General features: G+C 37.9%; 1 protein-coding gene across 2 annotated transcripts in view; it reads right to left on the reverse strand.

The window, feature by feature from the left end:
* GPR158 (G protein-coupled receptor 158) overlaps positions 1 to 25,296 on the reverse strand; it is a 207,316-nt gene that overhangs the window by 67,014 nt on the left and 115,006 nt on the right. For both annotated transcript variants that reach the window (XM_075082627.1, XM_075082626.1), the window contains exon 5: positions 18,426 to 18,494. In XM_075082627.1, the coding sequence (XP_074938728.1) occupies positions 18,426 to 18,494 (69 nt within the window). The remainder of the gene's footprint in view (positions 1 to 18,425; positions 18,495 to 25,296) is intronic.

The following is a 25,296-nucleotide window of genomic DNA, read 5'->3' on the forward strand; positions in this document are numbered from 1 at the left end:
AGAAATAGATATGGTGCTTTTCTTGTGATTTCTTTTTTTGCCTGCAAAATCACTATTCATTTCAAAAGTTAGCTACATTTCATATCAATTGTACGGCACACTGATTCCAAAATAGCAGCATAATTCAATTTAAGTATATCTGTGCCAATGTTTTCTTCTTTATGAAAAGCGACACAGAACTTCATCAAGCTCAGTCTCCTGCAATCCTAAGCAACCCTGAAATAGACTTTTAGTGCAAAAGGGTTCACATGGCATCTCCATGAGCCACAAAATACTCCTTCACACAGTATGTGAGAAAGTAATATTTTCTGTATTCACTCTCCTTCACCACATTCAGGTAGTGTGATTTTACACTATAATCCTTATAATTCTACAGGGAATAGAAATCCGGAGTGGAGCTTCTAAACACCTGAGCTAGGGAGGAAAAATGAAAGGCCTAAGCCCAAGACAGGTAGCCTAAGTTCCCTCTGTATTCAATGGGGAGCATCACAGGCAGAGGACAACTCATACTGTCCTTCTATAGGCACCTTAGTTGGGTTACAAGCAGTGTCCTCCAGAGGTGCCTACCTTTCTCCACAGAGTATAAAGGAAGCCTAAGGGTAAAGTGTGACATTCAAAGTTAAAATTAATTTTAAAACCCCCTGCACCACAAATTACCACTCCAAAGTTTTATTTACAGTTCTCAACATTCTCAGCGCTCTCTCCTTCTCAAATGAGAAAGACTTTTCTACAGTTCACGTGCAGGTAGTAACGTGGCAGACCACGTAAAGCCCTTCCTTCAATTCTAATACTTGAGAAAACGTTTCAAGTTTCAGAACTACTTAGCTTAATTTAATATTTACTACTATTTTAAACTGGGGATCTCAATGGAAAAAAAAAAAACTTTAGGAGAATCCAACTGAGGAAAGAAATGGGCCTGGAACACAAGGTATGTTTCATGAATTTTAAGGTAAACATGCATGCAGAAGCACAGAAATAAGATGGCAATGAAAGTAACGCAGACATTAGCCCACTGAAGGCTATGTTCTGAATGGACAGGTATCAGTTCTGTTACAGAAGAAAAATGCAAAAGTCTTAAAATGAAAAGCAGTGACCTCAGACTAGCTATGTTGAATACAAGCTGCCAAGAAGCAATCTTAAGCAATACACCAACAATATAGCTGGATGAACTCAGAGGAGCTTGAGAAGAATTCTTATTTACAAACCTCAGGAGGAACATTCCTCTAATAGTAGAAGAACAACATACTCAGCTCTGAAAGAGCAGTCTTCTAAAGCTCCAACACATGTACGAGGCAACCAACTAAACAGAACAACAAATGAGAAATCTCCCCTTGGAAATGCTGCATGGGAGTGGAAAGTAGGAGGGATGGATTTTGGAGCAGATCTTGAGGAAATTGAGTGTGGGCTTGAAAAACTTTAGAGAGTCTGTGGAGGCCATTGAGCAGTTGGTGAGAAGTTTGAAGTATAATGGTGCGGGAAAGAGAGGAGTCAGAGGAAAAGGGAGTTGCAAAATGTGAAATCATTGACTGGGGGAAGCTAAGAGTGATGAATTCACCCCCTCTGGAAAACAAAGATTCATGACACTTCAGTGATTTGTATTGCTGCTCATCTCCTGAAAAATCAACAACAGTAAAATCCCTAAGACATAATAGGTGCATCTCATCTTCCAAATAGCTCATTTGCTAACCTTCACACACATTCTGGTTTTCCATAAAACTGCATTGGCAAATGCACAAGTAAACATATTGCTGAATTTTTAGTTGTCTGACATGGGCAATTTCTTGTTCAAAAAGAAACAGATAAGCCACAAAAACATTTGTGATATAAGACTGTATTTGATGAGCATATCTTTGATCTTTAACATCTTTTTCAGTTGTCATTAAAAACTTCAATTCTCTCTCTCACATGATATGAAGTTTTTTCAGACCCTAAAGATTTCAACTCAAACACCCAGAACAGAATTAGGACTTGCAGTTTGTTTTGCGGAACTATGCTTTCTCTGTAACTTAGGATTTGGGGTTTTTTTGTGATTAAAATTGCCTTTTATTTCAAACATGTAAAATAACTGTACAGAAACAAATTGTGGATAAGAAAAAGAAACGTAAGAGTCAATTTCTTATTATTTTTCAAATTCTGTGGGATTGGACAAAACAACACACCTGTCCTCAGTGCAAAAATTAGGAGGTTTCTGAGGAAGCAGGTTCTTGACAGTTAATACTTTAACCTGGAAACCAACCAAATTCAAGCTATGTTTTTCTAGTGATAACAGTTGAGGTCCATATGCTACTCACTGCTCATAACTAAAAATAACTTCAGTGTTCATTGGAGCTGGTATTGAAGACAGGTCTCCCCCTTCTAACCAATAGGTAACCTAGCAGCACAAGAGGCTGAACACTTTGCATGCTACAGCATCTTAGAGCCAAAGAGCTAAAACTTTCTTCAAGGTGGTACAAGTTTGTATCTTCTGAACCAGAGAGAGGAACTGAACCTGTGTGTCACATTCAGAATGATAACATTACTAAGTGGGATATTGGATAAAAAACCTATAGGTTTTTTTTAATCACCTATACTTGGTAAGAAAGTAAGGTGCACCTTAAGACAAGGTTCAAATCTGCAGCCCTTTGTGAAGGAAGGCATTTTCCCACACACAAAAACTGGGCAGATCATAAACCACAAATCTCTCTGTCTTCAGCACGCCCAACTGTCTAAGCTAGTGAAGGCAGGCGTGCTGGCTTCTGCGTCTCTGACTGTGAGTACACAGCCATTTAATGTAAAGACTACCTTACTTGACCTCAAGGCACCAAATTCAGGCACTGCATTCTGGAGTTGGAATGCCGAGCCCAGTAAGTTGAGCCCTTAAAAGATTTGCCGTCATAAAAAATGAAGCTATGTTGAGAAACACTTTCCCTGCTAATGGCCTAACTATTCAATCGTCTTTGGTCTCTTGTCAGAGACACTGACCAAAATAGCTGTAACCAGTACCTGCTGGTTCCCTCCTGCTGCCGCAGCTGTAAAAATAAAGCATTAGAAATACCAGTCTTTCAGGGCAAGATCTCCCGTTTGCAGTCCTGACACATTTCACTTGCACGGTCCACAAAATGTGTTCATTAACAGATCAACAAAACAGCAGAAGGAGGCTTTCTTCAAATGTTCCACTCCTTTCTGAGCACAGGGGGAGTCCTCCAAACATTTTACCAATTTATCAAAGAATATGCCCACCCTCCACCAGGAGAGACATATTCTACCCCATTTTGTTGGTAGGCTGTCCTCTGAATTTAACAGCAATTATTTATTTATATGAACTTCCTTCTCCGTCCTCCTTATCAAGCTGCTTGGGGTGTTGGATAAACAACCGTACAATAAAAACAGCATAAAAGCAGGACAAAATATTTAAAAGCAAAATGAACAGTTGTCACCAGAACTAAGAATGAGATAGTAAACAGAAACCAAAATAACCAGGGCACCAGGGAGAAATGCAGTGGTTTTTTATTAAAGAGAAGCCAGGTTGTTAAGATAGATAGAAAGAGAGATAGCAATGAGATAAAATCCCAAGCAGTGAGATCCTATATATGAGACTGGCCAAAATGAACACTTCAAGACCCACATTTAGATGAGGAAGTGAGGGTACTCAGAAGGCCATGACCTTCTTTTTCTTCAAGGTTCTTGAACACTTACTATATATATCACAACGATTTATGATTTAAAACAAACTCATTCAGGCAAATTTTGACAGGATTCCTTGTGACATGTCTGAGAAAAATGCATTACTTTAGATGGTCTAAGGAAATGAACCTAGCAGATTCACTATATCATGCTACAAAATTTCATCTACTTTATGCAAGACACATGGAGGAAAAACTCCCATTCTTTGAACTTGCTTAGGTAACTACAAAATCTCAAGAAAGTCCACTATGTTCTCTAGACCAACAGAGTACTCAGATGCTGTTTAGCAACAGACACTTCTCTGTCCTCTATTTCTTCTTCTCTCTTTCACTCTGAGTGGTTTCAACTTTTTTTTTCCTGTTCTTTAACCTACTTCTTAATCAGTTAAGACTAAACATTAATTGAAGTTCGATCAAGGTTCCCAACTTTTTTTTTCATTTGTTGAAAATAACAGAGATGACCTTTTCCAACTTTAGGTCTTCTCAAGAATTCATTCTCTGTCAGCTTGCATGTTTGTTTTACCTGATCCATATCTGGGGCCTTGTCATTAATACAAACAATAACATGTGCTAATTATTATATGAAATATGACTGATTATCTTTTATGAAATTATTTCATGTATACAAATTCTTGATCACCTCTGATGTCTGCTATACACACTTGAGAGTCAAAACAGAAATCAGTGCCTTTCACAATTACATCATTTGATATGAAAGGCTTTTGATGTTATCAGGTTAGTCCAGCCTACAGAGAGTTGAGGAAAGCCTGATACACTAGAGGTTTCTTTTCCAAACGTAGTAAGTACTGAAGGTATTTACCCTAAACAGAGAAGATGCCCTGTCTGAGAAAATAAGTGCTCCTTATTATTTGTAAGTCCCATAGCCAACAGCAGCCCATAGAAAGTCACCTCAGCTCAGGTTCAAAGTAGACCAGATTTCTTTTTCTGTAAACCTAGTAGTGTAGCGTGTCTTTTGGTTCCAGAAAAGTTACATAAAGTCAGCTAAAAATTAAATTTAGATTTTTTTAATATTCTTGGTGACATCTAAACTTGTCAGATACCTTACTGTTACCAAAATAATTGGCAAATGACTTAATATTACTAAATCTATTATTCTTTCTTAATACTGACATTGTAGGTATTTAGGGCATGTTCTGATTCAGCTGTCTTCCAAAATTCCTAGAGCATATGATTGCCTAACAGAGCTTTATGTTGAATTAATACTTAATATAGATGTTCCTTAGGGTTTTAAGAGACTTGTTATGATAGCATTTTGCCTTCTCTTGTTGTAGCAACAACTGACGGTTACTTGAACATAGAGTGCCTGCTACTATGGCAGTGACTTATTTGGATTATGATTTCAAAGATGTAAATACGCTTTGAGGCTTGGAAAGTAGATACAAGTTTAATAAATATGGATATAAGTAGCTGACTAAATAACCCAGCACACAGACTTTTACAGATTATTTCTTTACAGATTTCAAGGCAATGCTATCAATAAAGACAAAAAAAGATGAGCCGGCTCCATGGGCCAGGAAGCTCTGCCAGAGTTTCAAAACATTTCAATGGTTTGGCATGCTGGTGATTTCAGACTGGGAGTTTAAGAGAGTGAGCTGAACATGGAGAACACTTGCTCTGTACCCCAATACATTCTATATTTGAGAGGATTAGGCTAGTTAACAAATTAAGCAAGATAAGTAGATTTAACAACATACTACTGGAATATATAAAATTATTTTGGACCCTGACTGGTGTGACAACTTGCACGCTTGGACTGACATGGAAGAAAACATCTGAAGATTAAATCATAGCTCCAAGGTTTAAAATCAGTGGTTATTTCCTACTGAAAATTCCAAAATTTAAAATTTGAAGTCTGAATAAGATACAATACTTGAAGGAAACGTGGAAAGAACTTCCTTATGCCAATAAAACTTCCTTTACTTTTCTTCCTGAATGTCATTATAGTCTGCGTAAGCACATGTATAGCATGTGCTATACAAAATATACCTGTTGGATATACGTGTAACAGGATTAAACATTTCTTTCAGTGAAAATGACCAAAAAAGTTTTCATCATACAGGAAAAGCAGAATTAGTATGCATTTAATAGAAGAAAAGTTAAACAAAGAATTATTAAGATTTCCCTTTATACAAAAATGTTTCTTCACCAAGCTCTGTACACACACCATGAAGTAGAACCAAATCTCTGTGTAGAACACTCTCAGACAGCAAATGCCCGCAATGTGCTGCTGCCTGAATGGAGCCCAGCTGCAGCAGCAGCAGAGGGCATGCTTTCCTGTGAGAAATTCACAACACAACTTTACTCCACCAGAGAATACCAAGATTTCAGCACACTGAAGGAACACTCTCTGCCTTCACAGTGGATCTGCCCATGTGCACCAGTCTGGACATTCAGAATATGTCTGAATTAATGTATATTCACACTAAGACTATGTTTTGCATTTTTCAGCGGCTTTGGCCCTTCAGATTACTTTTAAAAGCAATGACCCTGACACTGACAAAGTTTCCAGGTATTCCAAATGACTGCTTAGGGTTACTTTTGCCTGCTTTTTGGCTTACTGCTTTTCTCACTACCCTTGACTCAATCTCACACTGGACATACACGTACATACTGGTAGTCCTTACTTGCCAAGGGAACTAATGCATCTAAAGGATTCCATTAACTTCAAGATTATGCATTGCTGTTGGTCACAAAAACCTTGCCTATTCTAGCATGCATCTGAACCCCACCAGCAACACCACTCTACACAAACCAACCCATTTAACTCATGCCAGTGCCAAACTATGCAACTTCTAACTCCCTTCTGAGCCCTCTTCAGCTGTTAGCATGTAGGAGCCAGTCTTGCTGGCAAGGCCAGACCAGGATACTGAATAAACTCACTCAGGCCATGGAAAAGTGGTTTTAAATCCCTGATTAGTTTGAGATAGTTCAAAGACCCTTATCTGTAATAGCATGCCGACTGTGAGGCAGCTTGGTGGTCTGAAGCTGGCCTGTTCTCAACCCACACTAGTAGAGCTGCTCCAGTTTACATGCATTGCTTGAATGCATTCACCAGGACACTCTGTACCTTATGAGCTCAGGTCAGACCCCTAAAAACAGACAAATATGAGTTACAAATTTGTGGTTCTGTGACTATTTAGCAGACGACTGAAATACTCATTTGAGTAAAAATGGGACCTCTTCTTGTTTTTGCCCCTTATCATTGCAAGCTTTCCCACTGTTATCTTAAATCCTGCAGACTGAGGCTTTCTAGTGGGAGTGATGGATTTTCTTCTTATTATTCCCTGATGCTTTGTTTATCATCTAGTGTCTTGCTATGCAATTTAGGTGCAGCTTCATAGAAATTAGTAGAGTAGCTCTGAAATACAGTCCATGTGGGACTTGAATCGGGCTTTTTTCTGCTAGTATTTTTATGGCTTAGTCTTGTCAAGCCTAAATCAAATATTTTCAGATTATTCGCATAGAGTACATATCATCTCCAGCAGTATAAAAACAGTTGCATGCTTCCAGACCTTTGAGAAGATGAAAAACTCACCATCGAATGTGTCCTTGCTCACACCTTTAATAAAATGTTTTTAATCACTTCTGTTGTTATTATTAGTAACCGCCATTTGCAATGTGATTCTTACTCATTGATCAGGACTCTGCTGCGCACAGCACAGCTATGCCAAACATCCTTGTACCAAAGAGTTCATAATTTAAATATGAGATGAGAAACCACAGGTCAATACAGAGGAAGCACAAGGAAAGAATAAAAGATTTATATTCTACAATTATGTAAGTGGTGGTTTAGGACAGGAGAAGAAAGCTTGCAAGGAGTAGTGAGAAATAACTGTATGCATGCAAGGAACAAGCACTGAATGTACAATCTGTGGTTTTACAGATACCCTCTATAACATGTAATTGTGACAATGGGAGAAAAGTCAGCTTTATATCAAGGTACAAGATGTCACTTCTGTCTTGTTTTCATTTTTATATTGTTCAGTTGCTCAATTTTGGATTAATTTTCTTGTTGCTATATTAGACTTTTTGCTGTGTTTAATTTTCAGGGACAAAGTTCTTTATTCTTTTTTCTCACTACCATCCTTTCCTTTTTCTCTTTACATTGCTTTTACTAACTAAACAATATGTAACAATAAGGATTTAGCACCCCAGCTTATTTAAAGATTAACATCAAAGAAAAATGAAAATTGTGATTGATCTAAAGAATTTAAGTTTGATAAAAGAGACACTGTAGGAGAACTATATAAAAATGTTATTTTCTTCCACTTGCAACTCTTTCTGTGATGAAGGAAAGTCTCATTTCATCCTCTTATTTTCTATGGTTTTTGTTAATATATATTACCTTGGAATTGCTTACATTTTTTTTTTATCTTTGTAATACTCCCATCCATTTCTGGTAAGAATTTTGATTGAATTGACGTAGTTCTCTCTTTGCTCCTTTTTTTTTTTTTCCACAAATGTGCAGAACTTACTAAACTGTATCATGCCACTACAAGAAATCTACTTTGGATTCAGATTTCAAAGAGAGATCCGCACATGGATGCTGTGTATTGGCTATGAAGGACAGGACATTCCTTAATGGCTTTGTCAAAACTTGCATATATTTGCAGATCCGTGCTGAGTTCCACAAAGGCAGAGGATCTAGAAATCAAATAGTTTGTGTAAAACACTGTTTGCTGAAAATGCTGTTGCTTTTTCTATATTGCCCTAATATACAGAGTTGTATACAGTAAATAAGGTTTATATCACATAGTAAAAAGCTGGTTTTTGTAAAGATTAGTTGCTCTAGTGAACATCATCTATTCCATGCCCAGTATTACTGTTACTTCTAAGAACAGAAATCTCATCTCTCACTTCTTTATGTCACCTAGATTTAGACCCAGGCACTACTCTTTTGAATGTCTCATTTTCAGAAATCAATCTGGCCAGTTTCATGGTGAACTTTTTACCTGTTGGCCCCTAACTCTTCATTTTTTTGCCCCAGCAAACTGAAATTTTGAATATTTCTGCCAGATGACTCTATTATTATCAGTAATAGAGGAAATACAACTTATCTTATACACTAGTACTTGTTGATGTGTTTCGATAATTTTATATTGCAACTTATATTTTATGTTGTAAACTTGGCTCTGCTCTCCTAAGTATTTCTATTACTTTTTCCAGTTCCTCTCTAATTTCTTATTTATATCAGGTGGTAAGCGGTTTTGGGGTAAAAACGTTTATTTAAATCCTACTAATCTCTTATCCCAGAGTTTAGAAATGAGAAGTTTAAAACTGCCACATAGTAATGAGAACTTTCCACTACCACTATTGTAATTCTGTAAGATTTTTCCAGCTCAGAGATTTCACTAGTTATCATATCATTTTGTCTCTAAACTGAAAACCGCTTAACAATGTCTAGCAACTGGTATTAAAAACCGTAAAGATATCATTGCCTGCATCTTCTTGGTTCTCAGCGTGTAGAATGACTGAATAAGGGCAGTGTCACCTCTGATGGATGAAATCTCTTTTCTAATTGATCTCTTCCAAAAACATTGACTTTCTCCACTGTAATGCATTGAATTTCTCATCCCTCCTAATCATTAACCATTAACAATCCTCCATGGTGTGACACTTAAACTCTAAGTAGATGGTTAGGAAATACCTAACACATTCATACATAAAAGAAGAGGGACTGAAATACCCAGTGAGAAAAAAACATATTTCAGCTCCTGTATTATACACAGTGAACAGGCTTTGAGATGGAGATCCTGTCTTTCCCTTTTCCTCTGCGTTGATGCAGAGTACTCTGTCAAGCTGTCAAGTGACATGGAAGTTGGTAGGTAAGATACCATGTTTTATCACTCAGCTGTACATATTATACCAGTCTGCGTCTTACCTTTAACATGTCAACCCCATATTCCAAGGCATGGTGAGTTATCATACCGCCCATTTCAGTCTGGCAGCATGGGTTTACAATTGCACTCAATTTCAAACCAGAAACAGCTTGGTAGTATCAGATCATCTGTGTCAAGTCTTCCTTAGCCATTAACTGCTTCTGCTTTCATTTTGCTTCAGATTCTTGCTGAGGCAGACCACAACAACCCTGAACTAAGGAACTGGACAACAGCCAAGTCTGGCAAGTTCAGTAAGGTCTAATGACAAGCTACAGGCCTTTCAATTTACCTCAGTTATTGCTCTTTGGGTCTCAGGTATGAAAGCATGAATAAACAATGAGAAAAGACATTTGGTGGAAAAATATAAACATACCCCTAGCTTTCACTGAAAGACACCTGGTTAAGTGAAAAAGAATGACTGAAATTTATCTCCTTCCAACATGCAGTCTCTCAGGTGCTAAACTAATTAGTGAAGGTAAATCACTGGTATCAGGACTATGCCCTAACCGAGAATATGACAGATGTTGACTACAACTTTTAATATTTGTCTTTCTGGCACACTTCAATCCTGGCTGATCTATACTATAAAAAACTCTTGCCTTTAGTTTTACAGTTTAATAAAAATATGGTATATCATTTTTGATTATCTTTCCTGTAGAAGTTCTATCACATTTATATTTTGAACTAATACCTGAGAGAGCCTTTCTTCATGTGTTGATTTTTTCATAAACTGAAGTCACTACAGTAAAATTTGAACATATTCTAAAACATCGTGCATAACGACTCAGTTCACTTGCCCAGTGGTCAATGTGATCATCAAAACATGTTTGGCCAAAAAAAAAATATTCCTATCCTTTCTAGCTTATATGCCACTGAGATCCAACAAGAGTTATATATAATAAAGTACACAATCATTCACTAAGACTATTTTTCCTGTTTTGTTACTCTAATTCAGCAGAAACAGGTGGGGTAAGTGATGACTTTCACTAATTAGATTTTTTTTCCTACCAGGTGTTCTTCAGTAACTCCTTGGCTTGCCTATGGCACTGCTGTGGTCTCCCGCTCAAGTGGTAGCCAAGCCCCTAATGGTTTAGCTTTACAGAGCAGGGCAACCAGGATGGAGTATATAGCATGGCTCCAGGCATTAGTGAGGAGTATGCCATGAATATTGCCAGCACTATCTTCCTCCATATGTATTTACCCACATTTCAAATTCTGATAGTTTTTGTGTGTCAATACTTTCTATGACCCGAAAAGAGGTCCCCACAACTTCCACTTTTCAAATGTAGCAGATTTTTAACTTGTGTACATTATTGCTTATACTGTATCAAAAAAAGTTTAAAAGCCCTGGCTAAATATTGTGCATTATTTTTCAGGATTTTGGTCTGGTTTTATAACACTACTTTGAAAAGAAGAGGTTAATATAGTGTCTTTATCTACAAATTCTTATATATGCAAGTAAGTGTATTCATGTGAGTTACTTCAGTGGAATTATGAGTAAAGAAGAAAGTCTACAAGATATTTCCCTGCTCCCCTCACCACAAGATTAATTTCATTGAATGAAGGGCTGGCAAGACTGTATCATACGAGCCAGCAGTTGAAGACAGTCATTTAAAATAAAAAGGTCAATGAAAACCCAGTGTGGCAGTTGGTTCCGGTCACCAACCATTGTCCTTTCTCTCCAGCTCTCAAGCCCTACATGCACACATATACTTGGCTATTCAGTGAACCTAGATTCTGAAAAATGCGTCCTTCAAACATAGTTCTCAGGAAAGCTTTCACAGTAGCAAAAGCAACGCTGCCCTCCTACACTCCTGTACCACACCTTTGGATCTGTGGGAGGAGGAGATGAGGTTTTGTCTCAGTATCACAAATACTGTCACAAGTATGAGCATGGGAGTCCAAGATGTGAAGGAATAGTAACATCAGTGCCTGCACCTTCACTGACCTCTCTACAGCCTGTCATTTATATACCCCACTATATGTTCCAACAACATCACATATTTCATAACAAGGTTCAAAAACTACAACCATGGGACTTTATTATGTGCCTGCACACTGCCCATTTGTGTAGCCTCTATCCTTACAGGTTTTTAAGACCTATCTGGATAAAACACTTAGTAGCCTTGTCTTATAACTAGTCTTATTGCTGTCCCTCCTTTGCGCACAAGGTTGGACTAGAGGCCTCCTGAGGACCCTTCCAGCCTGAGGTACCCTGTGAACACAGCACACAGGCGTACACTGACACACAGAACAATGTCCTCATCAAAGTCTACTTTTATAATTTACTAGAATTATGTCATAGCTCTACTGAGTTTCCAATATCCCAACCATTTGTCATCTACACAGATATACCAGTAGCAAAACAAAGTCATGAGACATACAGCTGTAGGTAATCACAGTTCTAGATGTGGATAATCATAGATATACGATGGATTTAATTACCTCCTTGAGAGTAGCTCCCAGATTTTTTTAGGACAGCTATGTACATTTGTGACAACAAAACCATGAAGAACTATAATATTGTGTATCTCATTTTTCTGCTATTTCAAATACACTTATTCAAAAACCAGAAATTCTTCAGTGCCTGCTTCCTGTTAATAAAAATAGCCATAAACATTTTTCTTAGTGAGGTCCAGGCCAAGGATACAAGCGTTCCCAGGGCCTATGAGGTTTCTGTACTTTGAAGCACAAGCTTGTAATGCAGAGGCTACATCAGCTTAGTTTTGGCTTTTCCATTCAAAGCAAGCTGGCTCTCAGAAAAAGCTAATGGTTTACTGGTTGCATGTTAACTTCAAAAAGTATGTTTGTTTGACAAGGGCACTGAGAGAGACAAACTATTGCATAATCTTCTGCCTGGTTGCCTTACTTCTCTGCCCAAGCAAGACAACGTACATATAAAATCCTGGCAACATTGCATTTAAAATCTGCCTTTTCCATTGGCTGGACGTCTAATCCACTACGATCCAAATAAAATGGAAAGACCCTTTTCTAGAGAAATCTGTAGTGATTATCTCAGAGCAGATAGTTACAGTGTCCTTGGACCTTAGTGACATGAATACTATACTGAAGACAGGCATGTTCTTAGCTACTGTCAAACAAGAACAAGAAAATTATGGGCGTTCATTGTAAGAGTTTTTAAAACTATTTTATGAGTAAAGAGGATGTAGCTGTATGCTGAAAAACAATCAAGCCAAAACATCTGGGGTATCAGAGAGGGCTTGAAGCCTGCAATTCACTCCACAACATATCAGTATGTGCAGCACTGTGTTGGAAAAAGCAAAATATTTCATTTGGCCTCAGTGTACATGAACATATAAGGAACAAACAGTGACTGAGCTCTTGTAATGCATCCCTTACAGGCATACTTGAGGGACAAATGCATAAAAGTATTATGCACTATTCCATTTTCACATTCATTAATGCCCAAACCAGAGCTTTCCAGTGACCTTGTTGGTGTGCTCAGGGCTGTGACTAATGGACCTACCACAGCCTACTAATCTTCCCAACATTCATGGCTCGCTTCTACCATGCTAATGTACATACAGATCATTCAAGGGAAAAAAGCGCACGTCCACATCTAAGCTCCACTACTCCCATCTTTCCATTCCTTCTCATAATATGAGAGTAGGTCATTCTAGCCTGAGTGTGAAAGAGGGAGTAAAACAGATCCTAACACCTACTACATGCAACAGGATGTCGGAGCACAAAGTTTATTCCAGGCTTCACTACTGAACTGCTTCATGAGCATTATTAAAGTCAGTGCACTGCTGCCCAGCATCTCCATTTCTCTGAACTGACAGCAATATTGCCTCGGTATAATGACAGCTTTAGAAAAACAAGGACTAGCAGTAAAGACAAAGAATTTGATTCTTTACCCAACAGAAGAGAAGACTGAAGGGAAAAATCCTAACAGGATACTCTGCAGCCTCTGAAACTAACTGACCTCACTGTTGTACAGGTTCCCCCCCACCATCTAACATAACTTTCACTCGCTGGAATTTAAAGCCAGCACTTCTTATCTGCCAAATCAAGAACATGGAGAAGAAACTATTCCCTTCCTCTTTGCACCATGGTACTCAGTAACTTTTATTGTTGGCTCTAGAAATAATATCATAATATTGCATGGATTTTGGAGTGCATTTTGGAGTTTCAGTTAAAGTAGACTAGCAGTATGGAAAATGTTTAATATATCAGTTAACCAGCACTTGCCTAGGGTAAAATTCATCGTTCTTTGAGGCAAGTACCCCAGGCTTCCTTTATAGTCAGTGAGGCCTAGGCCATGATCCACCTCATCCTCAAGTTGAAGTAAAAAATTAGTCATAAAAGGCCTTGTTTCTCCTCACTGTCTGCTGAGTGTAGGATGACGGTTTCAGCTATGGATACCTATACTAGAAACACAGACTAAGAGAATAATTTCACTCCAGAGTGATTTAGTCCAGTCATTTAGTCCAGCTCCCTGCTCAAAGCAGGTCTAATCAGGTCAGCTCACTCAGGGCTGTGTCCAGTCAAGTCCGGATACTCCAAGGATGGTGACTCCACAACTTCTCCAGGCAACATGTTCCACTATTTGACCACCCTCATGGTAAAAGAAGTTTCCTGGTCTCTAACCAGAATTCCCTATTTTTCCAGCTTGTGTCCATTACAGATGTCTAAAATCAGCTGAGATCTGACTCCTAATACAATTAGCAGGATGCTCTATTACAATATTGTGTTTGTGTTTGCTTTATTTGAAGGTCTTTGCAACATGCAAAGTGTTTTCAAACCCATGTTAATGCAAGATGCTTTCCAAGCATTAGCAAGATAGGGAATTAGGAACGGTCTAAAAGCTCCACCACAGTCAGTATTTCTGGAAAGGGAAAGTAATGAGAATCCTCCCTTCAGATGCCAAGAAGTAAGAGAGTCCTCTATAAGACAGTCAGGTTTTGACCCTCTCTTCAAAATCTAAGAACAAAGAAATATAAGCGAAATCAATTAGAAAGCCCAGCTTTCATTTGGAGAAAGTCCATCGATAACTGGAAAGACTAAGTAAAGGGAAATCAGAGATGTTACTGTGAGACCTAGAGATAATGTAAGAAATGAGAGCCTCAGAAATGAGCGCTGCCCAGCAACCGCTGGGTAAAATCTATGCATTTGTAATAGACAAGGCTCATCTGCCTGCTTATAATTCAGGAAAGATTGATGTGTTGTTATCAATATAGCAGAATTTGAATAATAAATTTTGGTGGAGACCATCATTTGCACTTCCCGTTTGGTTAGAAGGGCATTGTAACAGCTGTTTTTCTCACCAAAAGCAGCTGGCTGGTGATATTATTTTTCAATTAATGATGCTACACTATGAATAGATTACCGCATGTAGACATGTAAACAATGACAATTAGCGAAAGAAATTAAGCAATGTAACAAAGTAGGGTTTGGTTTCCATTTAATTGGAGGGTAAGGGAAGTCAGAGATGCAATAAAGCCCTTATGGACACAGTGAAATTTGTATGCTGAAGGCTCTCAAAATAATCCAGGACAGACTGGGTAACTGGATCTAGAAAAGCAAGAATTAGGAAAGAGTAAAGGAACGGAAAGTAAAGATGCAAAAGACTTAAATCAGTGTTGAGAAAATCTAAGGGGATTTTGATTTTTAAATGAGGATGTAATTTTGCACTGGAATCCTTAAACGACCAGAGTTACTTAGAACAGAAATGCTGCCATTTTATCTCTTTACACTGTATATACACTAAGGCAAACTATGTATTTCTGCACTTAGGCATGAATGTAAAGCTTTTTGATTTTACCTTCCAAATCACAAAAGAAGAAAAAACGATACAGAAAGGGAAACAGACTTATGTTAAAGAGTAACACCTTACTGCAGGGATGCCTGTCTGGCCCAAAGTGGTGAACTCCATTCCGTATTTTAACTTGCATTTTGTGCTAGCTGTGGAAAACATAACCCAATTTGGGTGTATAAGAGGTGAGATCTATATTAATTAGTCTTAAAGCTCTAATATACTCCTCTATTGTGAAATGAGGACCAAATCAAATAGCTGAAACAACTGTACCTCTGTGCGCATGTTACTAGGTCTTTAACCACATTCCTGAGTTACTGAATATTCCCACGTCTTCTCAGAAACAAATAAAAACACTAAATAACAAGAAGAAGTAAATGAACAATGGGTATGACCCAGGAAAAAGAAGATCTGCTTTGAATATATGTGACTTATAACCAATATGATAATTGATTAGCTATGCTCTACACCTTGCTATGAATGAGCATGTGTGTGAATGTCAGCTGGTACAAACGAGAATCTGTTTAGAGCTTGGGTTTTCTTTCTCATGCCATCCTGCTCTGCTTTGTGCTCCAGAAAAGAAGGAAGTGAACACGTTTAGACACTGTCCATGTACAGCAAAATGTCAAGAGTTCACATCCCAAGGACTCACACCCATAATTCGCACCTTGCAGAAACACAGGCTTTTCTTTCTTGAAGATATATAAAAGGCTTCTCTGGCTATGCTTCATAGCTTTCACACATTTGCTTTTCCACTGTCTTGTCCTGGATCAGAAACCGATGAAATCTCCCTTGCAGTGAATTGAGGGACAGCAATATTGAAATCCTGATACTTCTGTATTAGTCCCAATCTTCTTTATTTTTTACGAAACCATACTCTTGCGGTTGGTGAAATCAGGATTAATTTCTCTCTCTGAACATTAATATGACCTCCCGCTACCACACTCTACATCCCTCCCCTAAGACACTAAAAATAGAAATGATAAAATTTCTCTCTTTTTTGTTTCAGCCTGTAGGAGTAACAGCCTGATTAGTAATTACCTGTGTAAGAAAGAAAGAGAATCATAGCAAAGAGTGCGGGAGCATAAAACTGCTATAAAAGAGAAGTCAGGTCGTACACTTTGCATATTAGTTTCTAATAGAATGTGTTCTCAGTGGCCAGTTTTATACAGTATGAGAATAAGATGTTCAGAGAAGGACAAGCTCTGGTGAAATATCTACATCCCAACTGCGAGACCGGCTAATCAGGAATTTTCTGCAAAAGGTTTTTCCTCAGAATAGGCCAAATTGTCATTTTGTACTTGCTGTACATTTAACATTGTTAATGTCAGTGGAAAAAAAGGGGGAAATATTTAAACATCTGCGAAAAGCTGAGTGGCTGCTTCAGTTATCGAACCCCTCCCAGCTCCATTTCCTTTCCTCTCTTCTCCCTCTGCATGTAAAGGTTGTGGGTGGCCATCTCTTGCATCTAACAAAATGGTTCTTCAACTGCTGAGAGAGAAATCTTTTTCCACCAACAGTATCTAAGTATACCTGATGCTGAGCACCTGAAGCCTGAAGAGAGGCAGCCACCAAAGCACGTTTGCCCTTTGTGAAGTACATCAGTTAGAGAATCAAGACAAGAACTGGGAAAGAAACTGAAGAATTAGTGACAAGGCGAGAAGACTGCAGACGCAGCAATAGTTATGATGAAGTTCTGGCATACTTTGGAGTTGAGGTTGTACAAACACTGACTGGTTCTTATGGAGCCTCTACCTGGGGAAGGCACTGTATGGCCCCAGGGTTCTCTGGGAAAGCAGAGAGGGAGGAGACAGCCACGGAAAGGAAACCTCTCACGTTATGCTTTATGCTATGAATTTCTGTAAATGCTTCACAGCATTTCTACATCAGCTGAGAAAGCAGTGCATGGGCTTTCTGTTCTGCTCATTGGAAAAGAATATGAAAGAAGCTCTGAAAACCCTGGGGAGAGGTATTGCAAGTTGTAAAAAGCATTTGTACAATATGGAAAAATACAAAACTTCTTTCTTCCTGACATCTGAAAAGTGAAGAATGAAAAAACACATAAAACAGTCCTAGAAATGCATACACTTTTTCATTAGAACTTGAAAGACCCACATGGTTCAAAAAATAATGTGTAAAACTTCCACGGGGATTTGTGTTTATTATAGTATTCTTCACACCTCAGTCTACTACAGTTGATTTCCTATTTGTTCGGCAGCTGCTAAGGGGGTTTGTTTTCCAGCTAGTCTCTCAGTAACTACATGATGGTCTGTGAAAGCACAGAATATTCTGACTACTGAGGAAAAGAGAATATTCAAATATTTAAATACTTAAAAATATTCTAAAATAATCCACAACCCCATCTTTGTTTCTGTCTCCTGATCTGCAGGAGACAGATCTGATTTTCTATATCAACTTCATTCAATTTACACCCTGATGTCTTGCTTTACTAGTCATTACATTTGGTTTATGTGGCAGTTAACAAAGTCAGGTTTTCTGGGATTTTTGAAAAGAGAAAGGATCTGTATTTCTATGAGTTTTGTACTATATTCCTCATGTGACTGTAAAATTCTTTTTTTTCCCCACTTACAGTATAGGGATAATACCATCTCATTTTCCCAAATACAAGGTATTACAGATGTCAGATGTCACACAGCTTCAGAAACATCAAAATATATGCCAGTAATACACTGAAATAATTACTCTCCTTTGTACTATATTCCAGAGAAATACTTGGTATAATCAATGGCCTCCTTTTACACACCTTCCATATTTTTCCCATAGCATAGTTTAGAGAGGTATCATCTTTCAAAGCAAAAACTCAGCTTAAGCCAGGACACCTAAAAACTTCCAAGTGAAAAACACTGGAAAGTTCCCTATACTGAAAATGCAGAATTATTACAAATATAGTAAAACATTCAAGTGCTCTTAAGAATATTTACAGAACGCAGCATATTTTATAGTCAGATCAAGCTAATCATTACATAAATAGCTTTGACATTAATATTTTCAACAAGATGATTCATACAATGTTTTAAAATGTCAGCAAGGATATAATTTTTCCAAAAAAGTTATAGTTTTACTTACCGGGAAGTACAGAAGAAGTGATCCAAAAAGAATAGTTTCCAACAGCACCAGCCCTGAAGCCCTGATACTCTAGAAGACAAAAACCAATATAAAATATTAGAAAATTCTCTCTGTGTGCCATATAGATGCTGGGTTTTTTGCAGAAGGCTCCTTCACTTTTGTCAGTATAATACTTCCACAGTAATGCTTATTAAAGCACAGTGTTAAGCTGTCTGTCATATTGGCAGGCTCCAAATTCTTTAATTCACAGGCCCATTACAATGGTTGTGTTTTACAATATCCAATTTAAAAAAATCACTCCTTTGTTAAATACTGTTCAACACACATTACCTGGATACATTTTGAAACTGCTAAAATTGTTCTCCAGTGTGAAGAATTATGGATCATGGGAATTACAGATATGAATTTAACTGTAGAATTTGTTCTGTACTATTTAAACTTCAATAAGTCTTTCGAACATTTTGACTTATTTAATACTAATGACTTGGCTTCTATAATACATATGAATAATCTACAATTTTACTGAATACGGAGTATGCTTTAATCTAAAAGCACCTTTATCTTCCCTGAAATTTTGTGCGAAGATTTTGATTCAGACATTAACTTGTCAGGATTGTAAAATACCATGACATTTCCTCACTGATTCTAATGCAGTCTCTCCGTCACAGTTTTCTTATATTTAAATTTTTAAAAAAATCAATTATTTTTCCTAGTACAAAGTATATTCCAATAAGTTTGATGATTTATATACAGTGCATCTGTGTGTTATCTTAAACACAAAACACCAACTCTGCTTCCCATTTCTTCAGCTACCTACTTCCCCTGAAATATTGTTTCATACACTGTCCTGGAAGAAGGCAGTGCTTTCCCAACTGCAAGGACAGCAGAGGAGGCTTTACCAAAGATCTTTTGAAAAATCCCCTTCTTTCACATCATAAAATCCTCTTGTGGGCTGGAATCAATGGTTCATGGTAATCTCTCTAATGGTTTTAGATGGGAGAAGTTTATCTTTCAGAAGTAAGGCAATCATAAAAAAAAGCCCCTCCATCTGAATGGATTTACAGACGAATTTTTCATGCCCTGGGGTCCAGTTTCTGCTTACAAAAGACTGGTGGAATTTTCTAGATAAAAATTCAGCTTTTCAGTGAACCTATAATCTTATTCAGATTTTCTATTTCATAATTTGTTTTTTCAACTGGTAACTTTTACAACATCTCTGGAACTGAACATAGGTTGAAAGACATGGAGAAGATTCTCAGGAAGCCTTTTTAATATGAGACAACTACGGAGCTACCTAATTTCTAGTAATGGTGAAATTTTGCAGCAAAGGTTGTCGAAAGCATGTATATCAGTAGAGCTGTCATCAACATCCTACACAATTGTCCACCTCAAAAATTACCATGAGAATTTAATTCCAACAGGTAATCATTTCAAAGCTTCCATTTTAAGGAAAACACAAATATAACAGCTCCAGGGGCATCTTGGTGCTACTGATGCTGTTTCAGTCACAGTTAAAGCCTTGAGCGAGGACTATGAATGGTTTCCCGCTAGTCTTAAGATTATAATGGTGGCTATTTGGCTCAACCACTGCACACCTTATTTCCTTGGGTTTTGGCAGGAATTTTTCATGTATTCAAGAATTGTTATGGCTCCTGTTTTCTAGACTTTTTCCAATTCTTTCACTTTTCCTCATGGATCTTAACCTTAGACTTTCATATTAAAAATTAAGGATTGCAAAACTGTTCTGGTACCTATCTATAAAATTGCACCCTGAAACTGAGACATATATATTTCTAGCAAAATTTTCATTGAATTGATATGCTTTCATGAAATATTTCTTAAAAAGCAAAGCATAACAAAACACCAGCAAATAGCAAAAATACTGTAACTATCTTTCTGAACAGGACGCTATTCCTGCCTTACCAATTGCTGAAACTTGATTATCGACCCACAAGTGTAGCTTATATTTACTCTGGGTTCCCGCAATGCAAGGCTTTTGTTTCAAGAACCCAAATTAAAGAGTTTTGGCATTTTTTCCCCTCTGTTATGATGTTGGGTAAAGCAAAAACACAATCCCAATTGCAAAAATCTGGGAAACTGGTAACTGAAATGCCAATGTCAGGGTTTTTAGGCTCAAGCGATCCCACTGTTCAATGGCATATCAGATTCAACTTAGCCAGGACTTAATATAATTTATTTCTGTCACTTCAATAGATGGACAGTCTCACCAACTAATCTGCTAATGTAAAGATGGCCCAGCACTCCCGTACTGCATTTCCCCATGTAACAGCTGCTGTTACATCTAGAAGGATGCTTCAGAGAGACACCTGCAAAGCATCAAGAGAAAAAAAAAATGCCCAAAACACATTCTGTATTTGTGAGACACTCATTTGTTATAAGCATCCCTAAACAATAAACAAAGACCGGAAGTGATGACACTATCTTTTATGGGTGCTGTAATAAAATTTTTTATGTACCTATATTCTGTATTCAGCTGCATTCAATTTTTTCAAAAGGCACTATAAAAATCAATACATATAGACAACTTTTCAAGACTGCTTTCTGCAGACACTTCTGTTCTGATCTAATATAACACTAAAAAGCTGGAAGTAACTGTTTAGATGCCAGTTATGAAGTCACTAAATGGAATACTTCCAGGTTATTTTAATTAAGAAGTGACTAGACTCCCAGTTATTTTATAGCTTAAAGGTTTGGAGCTATGGATCATGCACACTGCTTTGACATGAATAATAGAAAATGAAAATATTTCTATGGACTATAAAGGGCAGTATGAGTTAGTTCACATTTCTGATGAACACAAAAAATTTAGCCTGAGTGAGACGTAAACCTTGTGTGTAGCAGATGAAAAAGAAAAGCTTAGAAAGCTTTTAAACCTTTTGGTTAAAATCTGCTTCCAGTAACACAGGTTTCACACTTTGTGATGTGAAGATCCCAGCACTATATCATAAATTTCAAAAAGACACTATAGGACACCAGATTCCTTTTGTGACCCTGACTCTGCCATAGCTGGGAGTTCCACAGGTTTTGATACAGTTTTGATTCACAACATCTTTGTAAGACAATGGCACTTTACTCATTGGGAATTAATGCAGAAGGGTCTTGCCAAACACCACACAAGACACTGGCAGAGGTCAGTGAACTCATGTCTCCCGCTATCGATCAGTACTCAAACCCCTGAACAAGCTTTTTTTTCTTATTTTGTACAATGCATCTGGATATGACAGAATGGCTGAGAAAGTAGCTGAAATGGGTATCATATGGAAGATGGAAATTATCTTTAAAAAGCTGGTCCTTAAACAGCTTCTGTGTGAACATCCTTTTCTAAACAACTCTCTCACATCCTTATCAGCCTTATCTTATTCTAAGATAACCTGCAGGAGCACTTCAGCATTTCCAGCTCTTCTTCCAAAACAATGAATGAACCCATGATCTTCTTCTCACCTGTGTTCCAGTAGAAACCATTCCCTGTGAATTCTGTCTATGCATTTCTGCTTCTTGCCCTAAAAGAAATGCAGCTTACAGAGCACACTGGAATTCAAAATGAGCTTGAATCCAGGCTTTGACTGTCCTTCTGTCTCAGTCTTTGATACCTGAAGAATGGGGGGTTTAACCCAACGTTTACAGATACCACAGCTCTTCCTGACAGGATTCTCCAGCAAATGGAGCAGACATTCTGGCAGAGATGAACACCACCCGTGGTGATAAAAAAAAGTGCAAAAATTGAAATAAGAAATAGTACAACCAAAGAACTATTTCTGCTTAACTGTAGAGAAAAGAAAAAAATGGGATGGAAATGGAAGCATCAGAATTCTACCGAACAACATTTTTGAAACTCTAATTGTCAATTTTCTCTACTGTGAAGAAACGGAGATATTTTCGTGACAGAAATGTAACATGAAAGTTTTTGGTTTAGAAAAAAACACATACATTGATTTAAAAAACATACGTGCCTTTTTTTTCTTCAAATAACTCCCATTACAGCCCAAGAGGTAAGGTCCAGGAAGTAAAGTCTGCATCCAGCACTGATGCTTTAATAACAGGGAATAGCTAGAGAGGGGGAAACCAAAACTAAGGCAGAATGTTTTTAAATTAATTTATTAGAGAAAGATATTCTATATTTGATAGACAGTATTTCCACCAGTCTCTGAGCACCATTATTTCCACCAAACATTGAATCCTTCACTGTACAGACTATGCAAATACAGGCCCCTAAGGCATGGCTGTGGGCAGCATCACAAATGCTTGACTTCATGGGAATCTGCAACATAACACAGCAGTGAATATGCCCACATACCTCAGGAAAAAAACCTTTGTTCTTTTAAGAAAACAAATGAAAGAGTGGAAAAGAAATGATAACCCAAAGCCTCCACCAAGTGGTGTCCACCTATACTGTCTGCACAATTAAAATTCTCTGATGGAATTCAAGGAAATCAGGGCATTTTAGGACATAACCCTGAAATTCCATGCAGTGGGATTTTCTTTCACTTGCATGCAATATTTGCTCAATTTTTTTCTCTTCCTTAACAGCTGCTTGGTTTTTTGCATCTGCTTTGCTTGTTGGCTTTTATTTTGGTTTTTGCTTATTTACTTCTCTGGCTGTTCATCTTGTATACAGTTTGCTCATTGCCTCTTCATCTGTGTGTTCATTTCCCTTTCGGGGTTTTATTTCTATGTTTACTTATTTGTGTCAGTAAATCTGTCTTTTCTGGTTTTCCCTGTCTCACTTAATGGTTACACATTGCTAACACCTAAGTGATATTACAATTTATTTTGCTTCTAGCTTCATACTAACTTTCATACTTAGCTTAGCTACATCTACCATACATTTTCCACATTCTCTATGTTTGTTTGCTTTTTAAGTGAGACCTTGGAATAATAATAATAATAATAATAGCATAATATTACTCAAGTCCTTTGACTTATCCATCATAATAATAATAGTTGTTGTTATTGTTATGATGGATAAGTCAAAGGAGGAAAATTAATGATTGAACTAGGCATTAGCTTCAATCCAGCCTCCATCCAGAAATACTGGAATCAAATTAAAAGGAAGCAATTAAAATAGTATGGCATGTATTACACTAAAGGTCAAGACCAGGTACGTACCGGTCTATACCATCCTCTTCAGCCTGAGCCAGAGTGTTTTCAGAGAGTAGCTACCATGCTTCATGTCTGATGCAAGTTGTCATCCGTGAGAAAAATTCAAGTGAATGGCAATCAGGTGTTTCATAAGAAGCTATCAAAAGGGCCAGCTAGCAAAATGCAAGATAGGTTTAGGTACATGGCAGCAAATGCAAATGATGAAGTGGTGTGAGGACACAGGACATAAATGCCCCCGTTTGGTAGGCTTGGTAACTTCTGAATCACTGGGTATGTCATGCTACACCTACACAGGAAAATTAGCATCCTGGAACAGTAAAATATCTTGCATCTGTACATAATGTACTTTGAGAGGCGTTTATGGAAAAAATGCGTTCAAGTAAACTAGTGTGATTTGGGCAGTGGCACAGAACTCATAGTTGAGCAGGCACCCTCACGTTATACAGCCACTACAGACTGGACCAGCACTCCAACTCAAGGAAGACACTAGCCGTAGCAAGCCCTCTCAGCTGGGATGTAGCTATTAACAGTTGTGAGATGCTACTGACTGTTTGCATTTCAGTGACTACTCAAAGTTAAATGAGTGTTGGTGATCTAAAGCAAACTGTCAAAACTGTTCAAAGTCAAGAAACACTCACAGTCATTACCAGCTCAGAGGTTAGATATCACCTCCATGTGAGATTCCGGATTTAATTGCAACTCTACATCCAGGTATAGGGTCAGAGTCATGGCACATGACATCATGCTACACATTGTGGCAGCTACACTGAAATTGCCTTTGTAGGTTTCCCCTTGGAAGACAAGACATAATAGCAGGTCACGGTAACCCCATGGAAGATTCTTTTGGTCAGTCAAGCAAGATGCACTGATGGAGAGGAGACAGAGCCTTGGGGTAAGGGCAGAGAAAGCAAAATGAGGGTGCGTGGGTCCAAGGCAGCCCTGTGAGGAAGGAGACCTTGCCAGACCTTGGTGTGGTCCAGACACACAGACAGTCAGAGGGATTTTTCTTATTAACTGTATTTTCCATACCGAAATCTCAGGTCTGCATGTACAAATATTCTGAATTAGGAAGACAAGGAAGTAGAGGCTGGTTCATTACTTCTGCTCTCCCGTGAAGCAAACACAGCAGCCGCTCTGGAGCAATTCCTTTATGGAAAGCTTCATTCACTGTTTATCAGAGAAATACAGCTATCTTCTTTCTCACATATCTTTTCTCATGAATGAAAACAAACCAAAAACACAATTACAGGAGGGAAGCCGTTCACCATAGGTCTGTGCTGTTCTCTGAACAGCAGTCCAGCTGAGACAGAAGCACCCCTTTAACACAGAGTAACTCAGGAGACTCATCCAAACCAGCAGGACTGGGGCTAATGACTGCTTTGAAAAGTGAAAACTTGAACAGAAGAAGGAACAATGAAAGAGAGAGTATGTGCCCAAGTGGAATATGTTAGATTCTTTTTATATACCTTTACTAGAAAACTCCAACATACTACTGCAAAATACAGAAGACTCTGTGACCGTTCATCAGGGCTCAAACAAAAGTAACACAACTGAGGTGCAGCTGCTTCAGTACTACGAGGGATTTAGCACATAGATCTTCCTGATTCCTTTATGAATTTGATAACTATAGCTTTTCTAGGCAAGAGGCTAGCATATTAGAAATACATGAAGAGAAAGCACAAATTTATTAATCTGAAAATTTAAAAAAGTGAGGTGGAATGGGCAGGTAAAGCTAGAAATAATACGGGTC

This window comes from Phalacrocorax aristotelis, chromosome 2, assembly GCF_949628215.1.
Source record: "Phalacrocorax aristotelis chromosome 2, bGulAri2.1, whole genome shotgun sequence".
NCBI lineage: Eukaryota > Metazoa > Chordata > Aves > Suliformes > Phalacrocoracidae > Phalacrocorax > Phalacrocorax aristotelis.